Source organism: Gossypium arboreum, chromosome 8 (assembly GCF_025698485.1).
Source record: "Gossypium arboreum isolate Shixiya-1 chromosome 8, ASM2569848v2, whole genome shotgun sequence".
Taxonomy (NCBI): domain Eukaryota; kingdom Viridiplantae; phylum Streptophyta; class Magnoliopsida; order Malvales; family Malvaceae; genus Gossypium; species Gossypium arboreum.
In genome coordinates this window covers 8,543,170-8,563,340 of record NC_069077.1, presented here as the reverse complement: position 1 = coordinate 8,563,340, position 20,171 = coordinate 8,543,170, and the positions used below count along the sequence as shown (strand labels likewise).

The window sequence follows — 20,171 nt, the reverse complement described above, 5'->3', positions numbered from 1 at the left end:
TTCATAACAGCATGCAACCCACACATAAAATATTATAGTAAAAAAGGGTCCTTTTTTAGTGTATTGTAGCTGATTTCTTTTATCATTATTTTTCATTATGAAGATGATGCTCATCTGAATCGTGTGAATCATGTTGATTCTATGCCCTAATCTTTTTACTTTTTGAATGGTGTCCACCAAAATGACTGACAAACTTTATTATCGATTTTCGTTTTAATTATCAAATTGGTTCATGAATTATATTGGTTTTTTCATTTAAGTACATAATTTTTTTTTAAAAATTGATATCTAAACTATCCTTCCCCAAAAGAGAGGCTAGAAAAGCTTTTTCTGGAAGGATCAATATTAAATTATATGTTTTTATAAGATTTAAAATGCAATTTTATTATTGTAATTAATTATAAAGTTTTGAAAGGACTAAATCAAAAATTTATAATTTTGGAGTGCAAAGTCAAGGTTTTTTTTATATACATTTTAAAGGATAAAAACTGAAATTTTCCCATTTCAGGGAGGCCTACCCCTTTTATCTGAAAAAATATAGGACTTCCAATAAGAATAAGCTACATATCATTTTCTTTTGTTGGCATTGTGTTTGGAGTAAAATTAGATGAAATTGATAAATTACGTAGATTTAAAAAAAAAAAAACATAGTTCAAGGATAATTTTGAGCATTGAAAATGCCTAATTATTGAATTTTATAGATTTTATACTTAAAATGTATTATTTAAAGTTTAATTTAATAGTAATAGAGTTGTGACTCAAATTTTTATTGAAATAAAATATAAGTGGCAAGACAGGCTGCACAAGAAGAATTCGTATAGAAGTCTACTTCATCTGTTTGATATTGATTTGAATAAGGTGTTTCAATATTATTGCATTACTTCCATTAGATGTTCATTAGAATAAGGTTTTCTAAACCTATAAATAAAGTCAGTTCAACATAGTGAATTTTTTCTCTTCTACCCATGATTTTTTTTCGAAATAGTTTTTATATAAAATCGTGTGTTCTTTTCTCTCTTTTTTATCATTATCGTCATTCTGTTTTTATAGATAGCATCTTAATATTAATGATAAAAATTAAATTTACTGAAAAAAAAAGCAAACTAAACATCTATAGACTTTAGTGGAATTGATACAATTTATGAACACCAAATATCAATTATAAGTTAATAACAACACCATTTATAACAAATATTGTTATGATTTTCAATTGGTAAACAAAACACGTAATTAAATAATAGGGTTTTTATTATCTAATTATGGTTTTAATCATTATACTAGGTTGAAATTTAATCATTTTACATTAACTTCATTCCTTTGTTTTTATAAGATTATTAGTAGATCTATAGTACATTAGTTATTATTATTAAAATGATAGTTTTTTTAATTAATCTTGAACATCCAATTTGTAAATTTATTATAGGTTCAATATTATTGATGAATTTTTATGTTCCTAATTGTATAAACGAGTAACTGTTAAAAAGATTTCATATATCGGTTTAACAATGGTAACAAATAATGTTATCAATTTGGACATACTAATAACATTGTAAAAAATAGAATGATCAAATTATGTCAAATTAAAGTAAAATGATTAAATTGTAAAATTCAACATAGTAGAATAGCTAAATTCACAATTAGACCCCCCTCTCTCTCTCTCTCTTTTTCTCTTGAATCTACAAACAATGACAATGAGGCCTTGGCTTAATGATAAAATTCTAAGATTATTGAAATTTTGGATTCAAGTATCACTGTATGTAAATTTTCTCTATATCTATTATGACTGTACTATTCAGATTGACTATGATAGAAACCTGATATATTCAGCGATCCAATTATATGTTATAATGTTAATTGTTATTATAATCATCTCAATTCTAATAAGAGATATATCTTAAAATCATATATGAACGTTGATTTAATGTAAAATATGATAAATGAATTTTTCAATTTTCTCGAATCACTAACATCTTTATTAATATAGTGCAATTTTATATTTACACATTATATGCATGAACTATTATACTTATCTAATGAAAATAAAAATTTTACGTGTATAGTTACATCAAATTAAAGTTCATGTATCATATTTTACATTTATTAAAATTTATTTGCAAATTTGAGATTCATCCCTACTATATCTATAACCTCTTAAAAAAACAATTATTTCATGAAAATAAAATTACAATAGCAAGTTTTGATAAATTCTTGGCTCAATAACAAGGTTAGAAGCCCACGTTTTAAATAATATTTGATTTCGTTACTAAAATAATTAAAATTAATAAAATTTTAAAATTAAAAAACTATAAAATCAGTTCAATAGATTCGATTTTTGATATTTTATCCTGATTCATTTAAAGATCGATTTAATTTTTATGTCCAGATGGATGTATAAATCGATACAGAGTTTAACTACTCTACCTAGTTGATTCAATTTGGTTCAAATAATATTGATAAAAATAGGAACCAATTGAGGCACTCATTGACTTAAAAGTTGATATGGGCCAATAAAATTGAAAAAAAAAAATCCAATCGAATCGATTTTTTTATATTTATGATTTTTTTATGATTTACTTAATCAAACAAATTAAATTAAAAAACAGGTGACTTGATCGTTGGTGCAAGGATCAGATTTTGAAAACCTGGGTAGAAGCTTGAAGAAAGGGCCTTTAGCCTTAGTGGGGCCTTTTAGGTACTGATGAATTAATCCAACGGTTACGAAGCATCAAGTGATCCGACACGTGTGCACTGTAGATCACATCACGCCCGATAAGACATAATAACGTCCTTGTCGGAATAGCGCCGCGTGCCTTACGAAACGACATCCGCTTTTGTGGTTTTGAATGTAAAAAAAAAAAAAAGGGAAAAAGAAGAAGAAAATTAAATTCCACTGCTTTCCCTATTTAGCTTCCCATAGACTCTCCCTTCCCCGTTTTACACTTTACCACCGTCCACTAAAAAATCCCCATCCTCCAAAAGTCATTTAATTGCAATAACAGGACATTAATTTCGAATATATTCTTGTTCATAAACAACGATACAGAAAAAAGATAATTTTGAAGTGAAAGCAATAAATGAGGTATTTTAAGCTTTAGTTCCATCATTAACCCCTCTGGTTAATGCTCTTTTAACAAAATAAAAAAAAAATCAAATATCCTGCAAAATTACTCTTGAACGTAATAATCAATTATTAAAAGAAATTACGAGAGAATTTAAATTTCGCAAATGGGACCAGATGTTGCAGGGCCTGAAAGACTGCAATTGTCAAAGAATTAAAAGCAAATGAAATCTCAAATTCAAAAGCTCTCTCGCTGAAATCTGCATCTACTTTGCCTCCCTTTCTTCTTACGTTTTAAATGGCAGAGAGATCCAGAACAGGGGGGAAAGAGATAAAAGCAAACAACGCGCAGAGACAGGGACCATAGAGCTGAGAAAAATATAGAGGACTAAAACGAAAGAAAAAGAAAAGGTCATAACCTAACAGACAAAACAACATATTTTATATATTTTTTATTTATTCATCAAAACTCATAGATTGAATTAAATTACTGAAAATAAAAATATAAAGATTAAATTCCAAAATTTCAAAACATACAAAAGTTTTATCTTTAAATATAACATGAAGTGTATTTACAGCACAAATCATATTACACACACGTGTACCAACAGTTTTTCAATCGTGCTAACAAATATTATAATTAAATTTTAGAACTATTATTAGGTTATAATAAACGTCGATAATTGTGGTAGAACGGTCGCAAAACAATAAGAAAATGAAAATATAAAAACACACACATTTTACATAAAAATATTTTCGGAGAAAAATCACAAGCATAGAATGAAAAATTTACTAATGTTAAAAAATGAATTATACAATAGTAGTTTTGACTATATCTATTTAAGGGTTGAAAAAACCCTGTTCTAATCAAAGACAGATAGAAGAATAATAGTTCTATACGAATTCAACATATGATGCATGGTTTGTACTGCACGATCGTAACCCTAGTCTAGTTGTACGACCCTCGAACTTTCACTCCCACGTATCATCTTATTTTTTCATTGTATTTATTTCTTTAACAAATGACGAGATTCGGGTCATACAATCTCTAACATGTTATTTTTCATATTAGATTCATGTTGTACATGTATTAGGCATACACTTGTTGTAAACAATATGATTTTGCCTTAAAATTAAAAAAAACTATTACTAAGCTCTTTAAAATTTTTAAAAATTCTAATTTAAACTTATTGTTTTGTTTTGTTTTTTAATGTTTCAATTAAACTTTAAAAAAATTAATCAAGTCTCAAATTTAATCTCACAACATTTATATTGATGATTTAAAAACTCAATTAAAATAATTTAAAAATAAAAAGACTAATTTAACATTCAAATAATAAATTGAAGACAACCACAATAATTTATTGGCATCTTGATAAATTTAATCTTCAATATTTATATCTTGTTATCAAATTGACCTTTAATATTATTTCTAACTAAATTTGATCACTAATCTTTTAAAAGAGTCAAATTATTTTTTAAACAAAAATGTTGATTAAACATTAATGTTTTAACGATTTTGGTGTGATAGCCGCCGTGATAGTCTACGTATTTGATCTTGACATGACACTATCTCATTTTATATACATCAACAAATAATTTTAAAATTATAAAAATAAAAATTTCAAAAAACATATAACTTTATAAAATTTTAAAATGCAATTGTGGGATGCGATATTTAAAATTTTAATATTTTAGTCAATATTTTCATTAAAAATAAAAATTTAACTTTTTTGAAAAGTTGATAATTAAATCTAACTCTTTTAAAAAGTTAAAGGTCAAATTTAACTCAAAATAAGAAAAAGAATCAAATTGAAAAAAATATAAAATTTAAGGACTAATTTTTTATTATGCCACGTTCTTTTTGAAAAGGATGTCCGAATAATTAACCCTTACATTTATAAGGTATGTGTATTAATTGAATAATTTCGAGTATATGTCGGATTATACCATCAGTCCCGTCCCGTATCGTTTATGTATATTAAAATTATATTTATTTTCATTTTTCGTATTCTTGGCTTAAAAAAAAATGTAGCCATCGATAAGGATTAAAATGACATATTTATCCTCTCTTACCATTGACCTTTTTCAATAATTTTACCATACTTCTACTGAAATGATTAACCTACCCATATCCCCCATCACTTTTTCCTAGTTATGACAGTCAGTGGGGTCCACATAGGGGTATTGTAGTCAAAGAGCTAACTACAGTATTGATTATTCTAACCTGTCAATTTTTTTACTTCCCAAGTCAGTAAAAGAGCATCTGATCTTTGGGGGTTTCAAAGTGGGTGAAAAGGCTAAATAACCATTTTGTCGTGTAGCCAGTTTCGTTTGTAGAAAAGGCGTATTTTCGTCATTTACTTAGGAAATGATTGTTTTACCGAACCTGCCCACGCGACGATCATGAAGCCGTTTCAGTAACCTCCGCATGACGATAGGGGTAATAAAGAAAGGGGTAAAAACGAGATACGGTCACGCTCCTTTACGTGGCATCGTGTAATCCCCCCTCAACTCAACCGATTACATTTTTCATCCACGTCGGATTCCGGCGTGCCAATTAGGTCCACGTCAGCAATCCCTCTATCACCTCTTTAATAATGCCCGGACCACTTCTCCCTGCTCATCATCCTTCGAATTCACCCGCCCAAAAAAAACAAAAGAACACTCTTCGTTTTCATTTCTCTCGGTTATCTTTTTCTTGTTATCGTCGCCGGCGGTTTTTCGCCGGAGAAGCGAAGCGGTTTACCGGAGGGAATGATGGAGTTAGCGGCCAGTGATGATGTTCGCGTGAATTTCAAAGGCAATAACGTTACGTCCTCGTCCCGTCGCGTATTTCGGGAACTTTAACCGTATCTGATAAAAGGAAAAACCCTTAAGCAAAAGGGACTTTACTTAGCAGAGTTTTGAAGTTATTCCATACTTTTGTCTGGCAAATTAATAGTATATAATAATCAAGCTTAAGAGTCTCGAGTCTTGGTAAACCGCATTGATTTTTGGCCCTTCCAAAAGAAAAATTATATATTATTGTGAATTTCTGTGTCGATTGCGTTTGCTGATCTCATTACGAAGCGATATGTTTTCCAGTTATCAAAGCGAAGAATCAGCGTTAGTTTGAAAAGAAGCTACCGTGGTTAAGGGTGGAAGCGATTTTTTTTTTTTTTTGGCTTTTTATTTTGGAAAAGCTGAGAAATATGCCTTTCCCAATGAAGATCCAACCGATCGATTTCAACACGGAGGAGGTGGCGCCTCCGCTGTTGGAAACAGTGAAGCCTGTGATGAAATCGCGGTTCAAGCGGCTGTTTGAGCGGCAGTTCCCTAGCGTTTTGAGGAATTCCGCGGCGGATAAGGTCGCTGCTCCTGCTGCCGTGGCCGCCGCCGATGAGCTGCCTTTTAACAAGGAATGCACCGGGGAGTTCGAACCGAGCTCCGTTTGCTTGGCGAAGATGGTCCAGAATTTCATCGAAGAGAACAACGAGAAGCAACAATCCGGTGCGGTCAGGTGTAGCCGGAACCGCTGCAACTGCTTCAATCGTAACTGCAACGAAGTCTCGGAAGACGAAATGGATGGTTTCAGCTTCGGTGACTCCAATCTCACTTCTTCTGGGGAATCACATGAAATTCTAAAGGTACAACAAAATTTACTTTCCTTAAGTTCTCTTCAAATTGCATTTTGTTCCACGATTTTAGGCTTTTTTTAATTGATTTTTTCCTTTTTCTTTTATGAAGCAGAGTTTGGTTTCTTGTGCTAGTGTGAATGAAAGGAATTTGTTGGCGGATACAGCAAAGATTGTGGAGAATAACAAGATCTGTAAACGCAAAGATGATTTTTGCAGGAAAATTGTTACTGATGGATTATTAGCCCTTGGATATGATGCTTCCATCTGCAAATCTCATTGGGAAAAATCCCCCTCTTATCCCGCTGGTGATTTTCTCTCTCCCATTTTTACTAAAAATATATCTCTTATAGCTCTGTTTTGCTTGAAGAAAGGAAGATTTGTTTCTATTCCTCTGTTATGATTTATGAATTGAATTTTAATAATTAGGGGTATAATTATAGTTTTATTTTTAACGAACAGGGGAATATGAATATATAGATGTGATAATTGAAGGGGAACGATTGTTGATCGACATTGATTTCAGATCAGAATTCGAAATCGCCCGATCAACAAAAACTTACAAATCAATCCTCCAAATGCTTCCCTTCATCTTTGTAGGCAAAACCGATCGTCTTCAGAAGATAATTGCTATTGTTTCCGATGCTGTAAAGCAAAGCCTAAAGAAGAAGGGAATGCACGTTCCTCCATGGCGAAAAGCTGAGTATGTCAAGTCCAAATGGCTCTCTCCTCATAACCGAACCACGCCTTCTCCTTCGCCCACTGTTACATCCACATCCACAATTGAAACACCCAAAGAAGTTGAATTAGAAACCAAAGCTAAAGAGAAAACCCAACCTGAATTGAACCCCGAAATGAAAAACTCAGTTGAAGATTCTGAGTTGGGGGAATCCATATTTGCTTTCTCTGATAGCTCTGAAGAAGGGAAGGAAGAGGAGAAAGAAGCATGGAAGCTACCTGAGATAAAACCCAAGAATTCACTAATTGGGGTTAAGCTCGTGACTGGTTTGGCTTCAGTAATAGAAGATGAACCAAAAAAATTTTGACTTTTTTTAATTTTCCCTTCTTTTTTTTTTGCACCCTTTTGGGTTATTAGAGAATCAAATACTATGGTACATGACTTACCTGTTTGAATCCCCTTCTGTTTTTTTTTATGTAAGGGTTGATCTGATAATATGAAATAAAATTTTTATAAAAACAGTAGTTAGAAGTTTAAACATTAGAGTTAAAAAATATTCTGTAAAATCTTCGAGGAAGCATTGGAAATTCATATATTCTTCTTGGGGTTCTTTTCTTTTTTTTTTTTTTAATTTGATTTTTGCAGTGACCTTGTGGAATCAATTCAAAGCATAGCATAGAAGAGGAAAATGGTAAACTCCCCATTATCTTTCTTTCATTTTTCTTAAAAAAATTCCTCAAGTATTGTCAGCTTTAATCTTTGTTAATGTTCTTCTTAAAAGGAATGGAACTGAATTTTATGCTGATGGAAACAGGCTCGTGCAGTCTCGAGCACAGTGAGGTTAGGTCTAAAACTTAATAATTTTTTAATTTTTTTACTTGAAAGACTTTCACCTGATGCTCTGCTATGTCTTCTTCATAATGCATATTTTATTAATGTCATTAAAGAATCTATTTTGTTTTTGGATTGAATTGTTCTCTGGGTTCAGTGTGTGGCCTGAAAACCTCTGTTTTATTTTATTTTTTACTACTTTAAGCTCTGTTTGTTACCCATAGTTTTGGTTTTGATTGATGGACTTAAAAAAAAAATCCCAATTTTCCTTAATATGTTTTTGTTTAGTTATTGAGATGGACCACAGGATGTCAGTTCTTTAGTATTTTGATAAGCAAGCATAAACAAAAAAAGATATTCTAATTGCAATTTTAGCCTAATTTATCTCACCCCTAATCTTATGTTATTTGTAGGTAAATTTAAATTTCCTTGTGAATGACGTTTTTGTCCATCTAGTAGTTGGCATATTTATATATATTTTGATTCTGATATGTACATATGGTCAGTGGTAGTGTTTTCCTTTTTCTTTTTTACCTGTCGCCCAAAATAAGGAAAATGTAAAATAACAAAATAATCTTCTCTTGAATTTTTTTTTTTTGAAAAAAGGTATAATATAATAATTTCACAAAAGTACTAAATTATGACTCAAATTTTTAACTTTGAAACATTTTAATTGATTTTTTCAAAATAAATCCCGTGTGAAAAATTGATACCAACGTTAAATGCTATCCTGCTGAGCGTATTTCCATTGATCAAATTATAAGTTCATGTTAGATTACAATTTGATTCATATATTTTAGGCTTAGGCTTAATTTTTTATTTTTTATTTAGAAAAAGACATCATTAAACGATTATAATAGATAAACTACAATTAAGAGAAATTAGACCTGTAACAATCTCTTTTCAACAAGCTTATAACTGTTCTAAATCAATGTATCAAAGAACTTACTGAATCGGCATATTTAGTCATGTGATTCACAACACTATTAAGATTTCTTGAGATATGTCAGATATGAACCTCTTATTTCCGACACAATACCTGACAATTGACGTAGTAATTGTAACTCTACTAAATTACTACTAGCTCTTCTACGATAAAAGTAATTTAATCAATAATGCATTATCACATTCAATTTCAACATTTCTAAACCTTTTATCCTAAGCTAAACATAATCCTTTCAACATTAAAGAATGATTCATTGTCTAAACTCTTAATATTTGTTTAGACTCTTGTATTACAATGATATTTGTATTTATGATTTTTTTTTATATTTTCGGTCACTTTGCCGTCTGTACTTCCACGATAGCCCATTCTTTATATTTTTTACATGGTTGTGTAAGCTAGATAATAGTAAAAAAGGTTAAAGTGAGACTTGCATTATAATATAGGGACCAAAAGTGCAAACACATGAACATGTGGGTTTTCTTTTTAACGGGATGAAAGTAAAACGATGGGTGAAGTGAATGAAAAATAGTAAAAGAATCAAAAGTGAAGGTAAAAATAGGTATAAAAAAAGCCTATTATTTAAATATGCTGACAAAATAATCATTGGTATGAAATTAATTTAATTAGAAATTGGAGAATAATATTTCAAAACGAATATAATAATATGTTAATGTTTTCCTCGGGGACTTATCTTTTCGTCTTTTAAGAGTTTGAGACGTGGGTTTATGGTTTTTCAGTACTGAACCCCATTTATTCAGAATGGTCCAGCGTGAAGGGAAAGGATAAAAAAACAGAAGAATCTAAGGAACTACACAAGGTTGGCAGTTGTGGAACATTTAGAATAGTTGAAGCTTGGGATAATTCTGGAACATAAAAAAAGGAAAGAGGGAGTTGTTCTGTTGTTGTTAGGAAAATGTCTTTTACTTGCAATACAATCAAAATTATAAACAAACTGTCGGTTGGGGAATGTCAGCGAATTGCTCAACCTTCCTTCCTGCACTTTCATCACCGTAAAATTCAAATTCACGATAAGGTTAAAATAAAATAAAATTAAAAATAAATATTATCTAATTAATCGATTAAAATTAAAATAACATTAATTATTCAAGTTATTAAGAATTTAATTATTATATGAAAAGGGAGAGGAGAGGAGATGGGATAAATCTTAAATTTATATGAACTCGATTTAATATATAATTGTATACATAAATTTTAATTTTGTGTACTTATACACATAAAACTCTATTTGTGCTTCAAATGTATACTTGAAATTTTAATTTTGATTTAATCATGCACATTTAAAGAAATAAATATATTATTTTATTTTTATGTTAGATAAATATAATTATTTATTTATACAATATATAAATATAAATTTATGTTATATCAATAATTGCATTAATTATTCAAATCAAATTCCTTGTATAAAATTTCATAAAACCAAAATTCATGTATATAATTGTACATTAAACCATAATTCATGAATAGTTTTGAAATTTATCCTATAATTTTTAATTATTATATGACATGAAAATAATATGTATTAAAAATAAATGTTAAAAAACAAGTTATTAATTTAGCAGCCACATCAACTGTTAAGTATTTAACGATTTTAAATTTATAAAAAATAAAAGATAAGTCAGGTGATTATTTTATAACTTTTTAAAATTAAGTGGCTTAATAAAAGTTTTTAATAGTTGAATGACCATTGATGCAATTTACCTTAAAAATTAACTCAATTAAGCGATGACTAAGATTGATTTTTTAAAATAAAAATAGAATTATAAAGTAATAACAAGCACCGAAGCTTGTCGTTTCTGTGCCTCGTACTGACGTAAAAGAGGGTCCACATTGTATTATTGGAAATTGGATTAGATAAAATTTAAAGGGGCCTGTTTTTAATAATTATTCATCAAAAGCCGTTTGATTATTTTTTTATATTTGTATTTTAAAGCTCCAACCACCATGATTGCTTTTGTGAAATTTTAATACCATATTTTAATTTCTTCAAAATTCGGTGGGGTCTCACTGTCTCATCCACTTCACTATACTCAGAATCCTCAAATTTTTAATTTAATTTAATTTTCTAATCCTATTTAAATCGAGAATAAGATCAGATATCGATTTAGAGAAAGCTATTGAATAGGTTGATCCATAAATTAGTATGGACTAATTTTACCAAGTAAAAAATTGATTGAATTGGGCAATTTAACAGAAACATCTTTTTTTAATTTTTAATAATTTATTTAATCGAACTGAACAAACTGATTAAATTGGTGAACGAATTTGATCATCAATCCAATTTTGAAAACCTCCAACTTAATAAATTCCTTGAGTTTTATATTAAATTTTATTTTTTATTTTAAAAATTTAATTGAGTAAAATTTGTTTTCTTAAATTATGGATATACATTTTAACCTATTATTTCTCTTTAATTCCTTTTTAAATTATGTTATATGAAGTTTGAGGTTTCATTTAACAAGTTTAGTAATATAAAAGTTTAATTGATATAATTTCAATAATTTAAAATGTAATTAAAATATTTTGAAATTAAAAATTAATTTAAAACAAGGTGAAAGTTTTCCTTTAAGTATCACTTTTTTCGTGTGGTTCGAAAATTTTCAATATTAAATAGTCATATTCACAACTAAATTTATAATTGAGTCAGATCAAACTATTAAATAAAGGTAAATTCTTTTAAATCTGTTATTTCTATTTATAAAATTTGAACGTAAAATATAATATAAATTATATCTAATTTCTGATTATTTGAATCAATTACAGATAAATAATTTTATATAATGAAGCATGCACTTAAAAATTTACAAATATAAATATGAACCGAAAAGAGGAAATAAAAATGAAATATTCCACCACTTTATAGAATTTATCAATCTTTTTGACTTATCCTCAAATTCACACCGTCAGCCGGCACGTGTTAATCCTTTGCGAAGCTTATAAAAAATAATTATTAATTGATTTAAAAATAATGTTTGCAAAAATCGGTTTAATTGATTAGATTATTAATTTTAATTTAATTCGATTTAATAATAACTTTAATTTTTAAAAATTTAAAAATTATATTTTAAATTATTAAATTATTAGTAAATTTAGTTTAGTCACCGAAGAACTTTTCTAGTAATAAAATGTTATTCATCTTGAATTTATAGATTTTGTGAACAAAGTAGGTTTTTTATATAATTTTTAATTCATTGTTAATTAAAATTATTTATTTTAATGACCTTTCTAAAATTGTATTTTAATAGAGACAATCATGATAAATAGGACGCTTTAATAAATTTGATACCTTTTTAAGTAATATTTTGAGTTGAAGTTTTGTGAATAAAAAATAATAATATTAAAATAAATTTGTTCCTTATTTAGGATTGACTAAATTCAAAAGCACAATATTACTACGATAAAAGAAAGTCTCAGGGTTGAAGTCAAAAATTACTTTAAAATGGAAGAATCAAAATGTAATTATACTATTATATTAATATATAATTTTATAAAAATTAAGGAGTTAAATGATAAATCTATCATTTTTTTGGAGCCAATGCCACTTCTTGTTCTCTTTGTCTTTGTCCTTGATCCATCCATTCTCATTTGTATAAAACTCAATTAATTTGTATAAATTTTAATAATTTTTGTGAGGTTAATATTTTAATAAATTAACTATTATACTTCATATTCTACTCATATAGATTGGGTTTGTTAATTTTAAAATAAATTGAAAATTTCTAATTAATTATTTTATATAAAATACTTTCAATCATTGAATAATTATTAATATAATTTGTGTTTTTATTGGTTTAATAGTTATAAAATTTATTCGAAATTTAATCACAAGATGTGATATGGTAGTTGCTCACCTCATTCTTTAATCATCCCCACCATGAGAGTGAAGCATATTTTATGATTTCAACTTTTTTGAAATTTATGTGCATGCTGAGGTAAAATTATTTTAATAAATTTAATGGTCGTGTTAGTAGAGTAATCGCTACCATTGATGATAGATACTTGATTTTGAAAAAGAAAAAAAACCCGAACTTTTATGTGCCTTCAAAATAAAATTATATTAACAAATTTAATTATGATGTGAGTAGAATATTAAACGTTTTCTAAAAGTAGTTAGCTTTCTTAGGGTGGGTTTGGATGGGCGATTGGGTGCGGTGCGGTGCGTTTAGCTTATTTTTTATCTCACGCTACAGTATCGCTACAGTATCTAATCTCACCGCCACTGCTGTTTTTATACTAACAACAAATAAACGCACCGCCCATCCAAACTCACTATTAATTAGTGTGTTGCCACTTTAGGCTATTCTTTTATATAATCAAGAGTAAAAGTCAGTGTTGGCCTTTTTTTTATAGAAAAAGTCAATAATTTTGTCCCTCTTTGATTCCCTTCACAACATAACATTTTTCTTTTACTTTGGTAAAGTTTTGAAATTTACTTTATATAAAAATTGAAAATTACTCCTCAAATTCTTCCTCTATGTAGAATTAATTACAAAATAACTTAAAATTAAGGTCTAATTATTTTCTAGTTATTGCAATTTTGGGACTTTAATATTAGGCTTTTTATTTTTAATTTCAAAATTTTAGTTTATCTATTTATTTGATTTAAGAAATAATATTTAATTAGTAACACATTTAATTGATTTTTATTAAATTTAAATATGATTTATAAATATGATTTAAAATTTTAAATCTAATTTAAAAATGCCAGAAATTCAACTTTATCATAAATTCATTAACAATGTTATTAATATAAATAGATAAACTAAATTTCTGTGGAAATAAAGCAAATAATAAATTCCAAAGAATATATGGTTTGAGGCCATAATTAAACTTAAAATTAATTAAATAGTGTGTTACCACATAAATGTTTAACCAAAAAAAACAACTATATTTTCATTTAAAAGCATTAAATTTATATGCACCAAAGTGAATTTTTAACCCGATGAAAAATAAATAATTTATAGTTTAATATACAGAGAGAGATTTATTTATACAGGTGTAAAAATAATTTAGTTTTACATCTTTTATATTTTTTGTATGATTAATATTTTAACAATTTAACGTTACATTTTATATTTCTTTCATATAGATAATACATGTTAAATTTGACGTAAATTAAAATTTTTCAAATTCTTTATTTTATGTAAAAAAATTTAACTGTTCAATAAATATTATTAATTTAATATTTTAGATTAATATAATAGAGATATTAAATCGATTCAAAATTTTATATAAAATAAATATAATTATATTAATAAATTTAACGATTAAATTATTAAAATATTAATCATATAAGAAAAATACGAAAAGATGTAAAAACTACTTTAATTTTAAACATATATATATTCATGTTTTTATCATGTGTGATATTTTTTTTTGAGTTTCGATTGTTAGGACCAGATTTTATTAATTTATTTATTTTATATTTGTATAAAATTGAGTGATTAGAAAGCAGCCAGCAATTAGACTTTTCAGTTACGTCACTACGTTTTCCAAACATTTCTATACATGTGATTCATAACAAAGTTACCACGTATCTCTTATTTTCAAGAAAAGAAAAAGTTACTACTTATCTTATTCATCACATGTTAATATTATTCGGCGTTTGAACTACATAAACTCAACAACCAAATTAAGATAATGACTTTGTTTTTTTTTATCAATTTGATTTTTAATTAAAATTAATTATTATTTCTTTCAAAAAAGTTAAATCAGTTTTTAAGGAAAGTGTATTAAAATATTATTTTTCAAAATAATATTAGTGTGACAATCGATATAACAATCCACGATACTTTATATTGACATAAAATTATTTATTTCATATGACATGTCAACAAATAATTTAAAAATCATAAAAATATTAAAAAAGTAAAAATTTAAAACATATAAAAGCTTATAAAATTTTAAAAAAAACCATAGTCACATTAACTGTTATGTTTAAAAGTTTACTATTTTAATTAATATTTTCACTAAAAATATTTCAATTTAAAAAAATTAATGGTTAAATTCAAATTTTCATAAAGTTGAACACTAAATTTAAATTTTTTTAAAAATAAAAATCAAATGGACATTAAAGAATAAATTTTTATTATGTCTGTATTTAAAGGCAAAACGTATAAACATCTATTTACCATGTTCATTATCCCTCTAAATACAACTGACCTGCTTAATCCATATGACATTTAGATAGACCTCATCTCTTCAATTAACCCTATTTGAGCTAAATTGTAAATTTAAAGTTAGGGTATAAATGAGATACAAATGCACATAAACTATTGAATTAAAATTAATTTAATTTGATAATTCGCAAGCCAAGTTTCAGCTCAGACTTACTAATATTTTATTCTATCAGCTTGCAAGTTTTATTGAACTTTTAGCATTTTTTATATTACTAAATTATATTATTACTCTTAATATATATTATTAACTTTAAGCTTAATTATCTAACCAAACACAAGCTCGAGTATAAAAATTGATAAACAAACTTAATCTTAAATAGCTTGATTATATCTCAAGCAAGCTCAAACTTAAAAATTGATGCTCAATCAAAATCAAATCACATTTGAGCTCCGAATTTCAAGTCAAGCTCAAGCTCGACAATATTCCGAATTGGCTTGGCTTAATTACGCCCGTAATCAAAGTTAATTGTTGATGAACATTTAACTGCATGATTTCACGTACCCATGGGTGTTTCTAAGCATGGACAATTGCTGTCAAAAATCGAGCAGCCATTCTCAATGGTACACCTTTTTAACAGCCAGATTTGGCTCCTTGAGCACCACATGTGAAGTTCATACGAATTTCATGCAGAATTATTTACCGTTTCTAAGTTTTTTTTTTTTACTAAATGAACCAGATATGCAGTCAATGTTATATGATGACAGATAATGACGGTCAACGCTGAATGAAGATCTTAAATACAAAAATGCACGTGAGAATGATCAATGCACATGAATAGATTTCAACCAATAGTTCGTACCAACAGCTAAAGCTAATATTTAGCTTTGCTTGTTGTTCGTGGCAGCCCCATGGGGTAGTCCAGGTTCCCAGCCAGGCATGGGTACGCATGGACTCACACCAGGGCCAATCTGCTTTTGCACGCCTCTCGGCGTATGCTGCAATGCAGATGTTTCGTTAACATTTTCCACTCCTATTTCGGTTTGTGGATTCACGATAGGAGTAACCAGGTTGTTGCCTGTGAAACTGTTGTCTAGTCTCGGGTGATGGATGGGAGCAGCAATGTTAGGAACTGGTTGGTGAAATAACTTATTAGTGTCCGGCGGCAATGGCACGGAACCTGTGGATGATTCCAATGGGCTGCTAACAAAAGGCACGGGTACAGTAGGTACACTGGGCCTAGATAGAAGAACGGGGTTAATGCCAGTCACCCGCTTAACTGTTTCTTCAGCCATTTTGACCTGAACATTTCAGAATACAACAATCAAAACCTGACAACCCGGAAATAAGGTTTACACGGATCATAAACAATAGTGACTTTTAGCAAGAAGTAAAATAGTTAAAAAGAACTATAATACTCTTGCAGCAGTTGCGGGCATAAAGATGCATGATTGTGTTTCACAGTTGGCAACAGTCCAAACACTGACATTAGCATCTGATGTCCAAGATGGTAACTTCGGTGCATTAACTAACACACGAGACCATGTCAGTATTTATTGTATAAATTTAGATAGACATACAAATCATGAACAATTTAAGTATTAAGGACAGTTGAACACACCATAGAAGTAACAGTGTGTCAGTACTGGACATGTCCAGCAGATTCCTGAAATGAAGCACATATAAATCGCCAATAACCAAATTAATCCCTCTTCGCCGAGAGATTTGCTGCTAATATATTCTGCAAGCACATTTACAGCTAAATCCTTCAATTTTAGATGATGAAGGAATTTGAATTGCCCATGGCTTTTCAAAATTTGCCACAGACTAATCTTCACAAACTTCTGGTGTCACAATAAAATAATCTCCTGTCATTTATTTGGAAGTAAGTTTTCAACTTTCAGGAGGACCATATATTAACTAACTGCAGAGGAACTCTACCAGGATAAGAAAATGCAACTTGGACAAGGATGATGGCTTGCTTACCTTTGCTCTTAATGTCTCAATATCAGCCTTCAGAATTCTATTGTCAACGGCAGCTTCATCATACTTGTGATTCGTGTCAGTTAGACGCTTAAGTAATGAGGAATGCTCAGCTCTTAATTGACCAACCTAGGAAAAAAACACTTGCAGTATAAAACAAGACGGCAAAACAGAGTGCATGAGACCATAGGAGAAACGGGGAATGATGTGGCAAAACCTGTGTTTCAAGTTCATTCATTTGTGCTTGCTTTCTTCTTCTAGAGCGTCTGGCTGATTCTCGATTTGACCGCATTCTGGGGCATCACCAAAATACAATTAGTTAAAGGCAACATTGTGATTGCATAAAATTTGAGTTTACTAAGAATTAATTCATTCATGCATCCGGTACTTAGGAAGTGACAAGCACACGTTCTATTTGCTAAATGAATATTTGATCCTGTCCAAGATAACTAATTGGTTCTTATAGCTATTACTTAAAAACTAGTAAAGAAAATACATAACCAAGATTAAGACTGAGGAAAAGAGATAAAGAAAAGGAAAGCAAACACAGTAAGCAAAAGAGAATAATAAACAGAACAGATAGCATTTCAAACACCTCAAACCAATCACCAATACAACAAAACAATACAAAACACGAGTACCTCCTAGCACGCTTTGCATCAGCTGGATCCATGTTTTCAGTGGTTTCAGTATCTCCTTCAAGTTCACCATCATCTGAATCTTCTCTTGATGACCCACTTGTGGCTTGCCTCATCTGTGTCCCTGGTTTTTTTTGTGTAGTTGAAACAGCCGAAATACCAGCATCAGGTTCACCCTGTTCCTGTGTCTTTGAGGAACCTAAAATGACAGAATTTGTATTAAAAGATCAGCAAGATTTAATGGTAAGTAGTTACAGGAAGAGGAGATATTAAACAAAGAGCTATAAGCTTCTTTAGTATATCGTTTACTGTTCAGATCTCAGAAAATGTGAAGAAAAAATAGGAAGTTAAATGAAGTGAAGAAAAATGAAATATAAACAGGGAATGTTGCTTGCCTTGTTTGAATGGCTACATAAAGTTTAGTGGAAACTAATAAAATTTATGAAAATATGGTAAACCAAGTTAATTCCATTTTATATATCCCTAGATCAATTTCTCATTTTCCTTTCACTCTTCCGCAAAACATAAATTGGAGAATGCATTGCATTATACTTAACGAAAACATGGACTACTACTATTCTTAAGTATAATCATGCATGATACATGCAAGACAGCTCCTGCAACAACAAAGAACAAAACAAACATTGCTGGAGTTAACTTAGAAGGAAGCAAACTACATAAACATTCACGTCATGCATTCTGCCACTAGCCTTCCCCAACAAATCAGATTAGATGAAATACATTCAACTCAATCCCACATAGACTTGTTCTAGTACATCAAGGAGTTGACTGCTATATTCAAAGTTCTTTCTATCTAAAGTCATAGTTTAAAGGTTGCAACCTAATATTGCAACAACACAAGCTTATAAACAAGACGCTGTTAATCATCTGATATTTGACTATTAGTGGCTTGCCACCAGAACTCTAATATTTAATTTCAGAAAGTGAGACACCTTCGTTAACTCTCAAAATACAAGTATCAGTAAGAAAAAAATGTTCTACACTGACTAAAACTCAATCTAACTATTGCTAAGGATTAAAAAAAGCACCTCTGAAGTGAGTCGAATTAGCATGAATAAAATTTTCCTAGTTGAACAAATGAAAATAAAAAACAGATGAAAAATATATGAATCTAATAGCAGAAATCGTATGCTGATTTTTCTTTATAAAGAAAAAAAAATTCTCTAAGGAATTGCAATCAAATGTGGTAAAAAAGATGTCAACAAATAAGAATAAAACGACCGTAAGCGTTCCTTTCCTCCTCAGTCTAAAAAAATTCCATCTATTGCATTGGATGGTAAAAAAAAACAATCTAATGAGTCGGATTCATTTAAAAGAGATGCCAAAACAGGGACATTTTATAGTAAAAGGTTACCTTGAACATCGGATCCCGACTGAAGCGCTTGATTTTCAGCTTGCGCAGACGAACCTTCTGCCTTCACAGCCGACGCCTGGATAATTTTTTTGTTGCAATATTAGATTTCAATTTTTATTTTTTGGAGAAAGAAAATCCAATTGGAAAATTAAGATTAGAGATAAAATAATACACGAGAGAGAGCAACAGCAGCGCAGGCTTGATGGAGCTTGTTCTTAAGGATCGCGCGGTACTCATCCGCGTCAATCGGTACCGTCGGTGTCGAATCGGACGGCGGAGGATTAAGATTATTAGGCTTTTTTACCTCCACCGCGCCACCATCCCCGTCGCCATTTTCAGATTTCGAAACCGGCGCTTGAGGTACCGCCAAAGACGTACCAATCACATTCTCACCCGCACGTGACCCCTGGATCGCCGCACCAGCACCAGAAAATTCTTCTAGAAACTTCTCTAACGCCCACTCCGATTGGCTCCGGCTCATCCCCGCAGCAGCGCCTGTAGCAGAAGCCGCCCAAAAAGGGTCGGAGAAATCGTCAACGGAGAACACGCTATTCATCGTTTTCAGTGAAATCCTCTTTCCTCGGCGATTTGCAATTTGCGTTTCGTCCTTGTTTTTCTTCTCGTTCGACTATTTATGCGGGAACAAACGGCAAATATCTACTGCTTTTTGTCTACAAATATATATCCAATATTAGTACCAAAAATGGATAACAACTTGGCCTTTCGTAAACGTGTTAGTTTATTAGTGAGTGATGAGGATGGCTATGTCTGGAATCTGGAACACTTGATTTTGTCAAGTTTAATGTGGCCCAATCTGTGGGCTAAGACCGAAAGAAAGTAAAGGAGAAAGAGGAGAGGAGCCCATGAAAATTGTACTTATTAGATACAATATTGAATGTGGGGTCC

At 29.6% G+C, this 20,171-nt stretch overlaps 2 protein-coding genes across 3 annotated transcripts; one reads left to right on the top strand and one right to left on the bottom strand.

Moving 5' to 3' along the window:
* Positions 1-5,655: 5,655 nt before the first annotated feature.
* Positions 5,656-7,873, top strand: LOC108467841 (uncharacterized). Of its 2 annotated transcripts, none has more exons than XM_017768645.2 (3): positions 5,656-6,687; positions 6,791-6,983; positions 7,138-7,873. In XM_017768645.2, exons 1-3 carry the CDS (start codon positions 6,253-6,255, stop codon positions 7,719-7,721), a joined length of 1,212 nt encoding a protein of 403 aa, XP_017624134.1. In that variant the 5' UTR covers positions 5,656-6,252; the 3' UTR covers positions 7,722-7,873. The 2 variants fall into 2 exon arrangements, with proteins under 2 accessions (XP_017624134.1, XP_052874071.1); XM_053018111.1 differs by having other exon boundaries at positions 6,788-6,983.
* A 7,853-nt stretch (positions 7,874-15,726) lies between these two features.
* LOC108470136 (basic leucine zipper 25-like) lies at positions 15,727-19,971 on the bottom strand. The gene is made up of 6 exons (XM_017771371.2): positions 19,438-19,971; positions 19,266-19,341; positions 17,894-18,089; positions 17,470-17,545; positions 17,256-17,381; positions 15,727-16,570 (listed from the first exon to the last, which is right to left on the bottom strand). Exons 1-6 carry the CDS (start codon positions 19,819-19,821, stop codon positions 16,151-16,153), a joined length of 1,278 nt encoding a protein of 425 aa, XP_017626860.1. The 5' UTR covers positions 19,822-19,971; the 3' UTR covers positions 15,727-16,150.
* Positions 19,972-20,171: the final 200 nt, after the last annotated feature.

Excerpts from the sequence above, each read along its gene's own strand:
- LOC108470136 (XM_017771371.2), bottom strand. The coding sequence starts at position 19,821 with ATGAATAGCGTGTTCTCCGTTGACGATTTCTCCGACCCTTTTTGGGCG. Across the intron at positions 18,090-19,265 it reads GTCGGGATCCGATGTTCAAG|GTTCCTCAAAGACACAGGAA; the intron begins GTAACCTTTTAC and ends CTGTCATTTTAG. Across the intron at positions 17,546-17,893 it reads GATGCAAAGCGTGCTAGGAG|AATGCGGTCAAATCGAGAAT; the intron begins GTACTCGTGTTT and ends GTGATGCCCCAG.
- LOC108467841 (XM_053018111.1), top strand. The coding sequence starts at position 6,253 with ATGCCTTTCCCAATGAAGATCCAACCGATCGATTTCAACACGGAGGAG. Across the intron at positions 6,688-6,787 it reads AATCACATGAAATTCTAAAG|CAGAGTTTGGTTTCTTGTGC; the intron begins GTACAACAAAAT and ends TCTTTTATGAAG. Across the intron at positions 6,984-7,137 it reads ATCCCCCTCTTATCCCGCTG|GGGAATATGAATATATAGAT; the intron begins GTGATTTTCTCT and ends TTTAACGAACAG.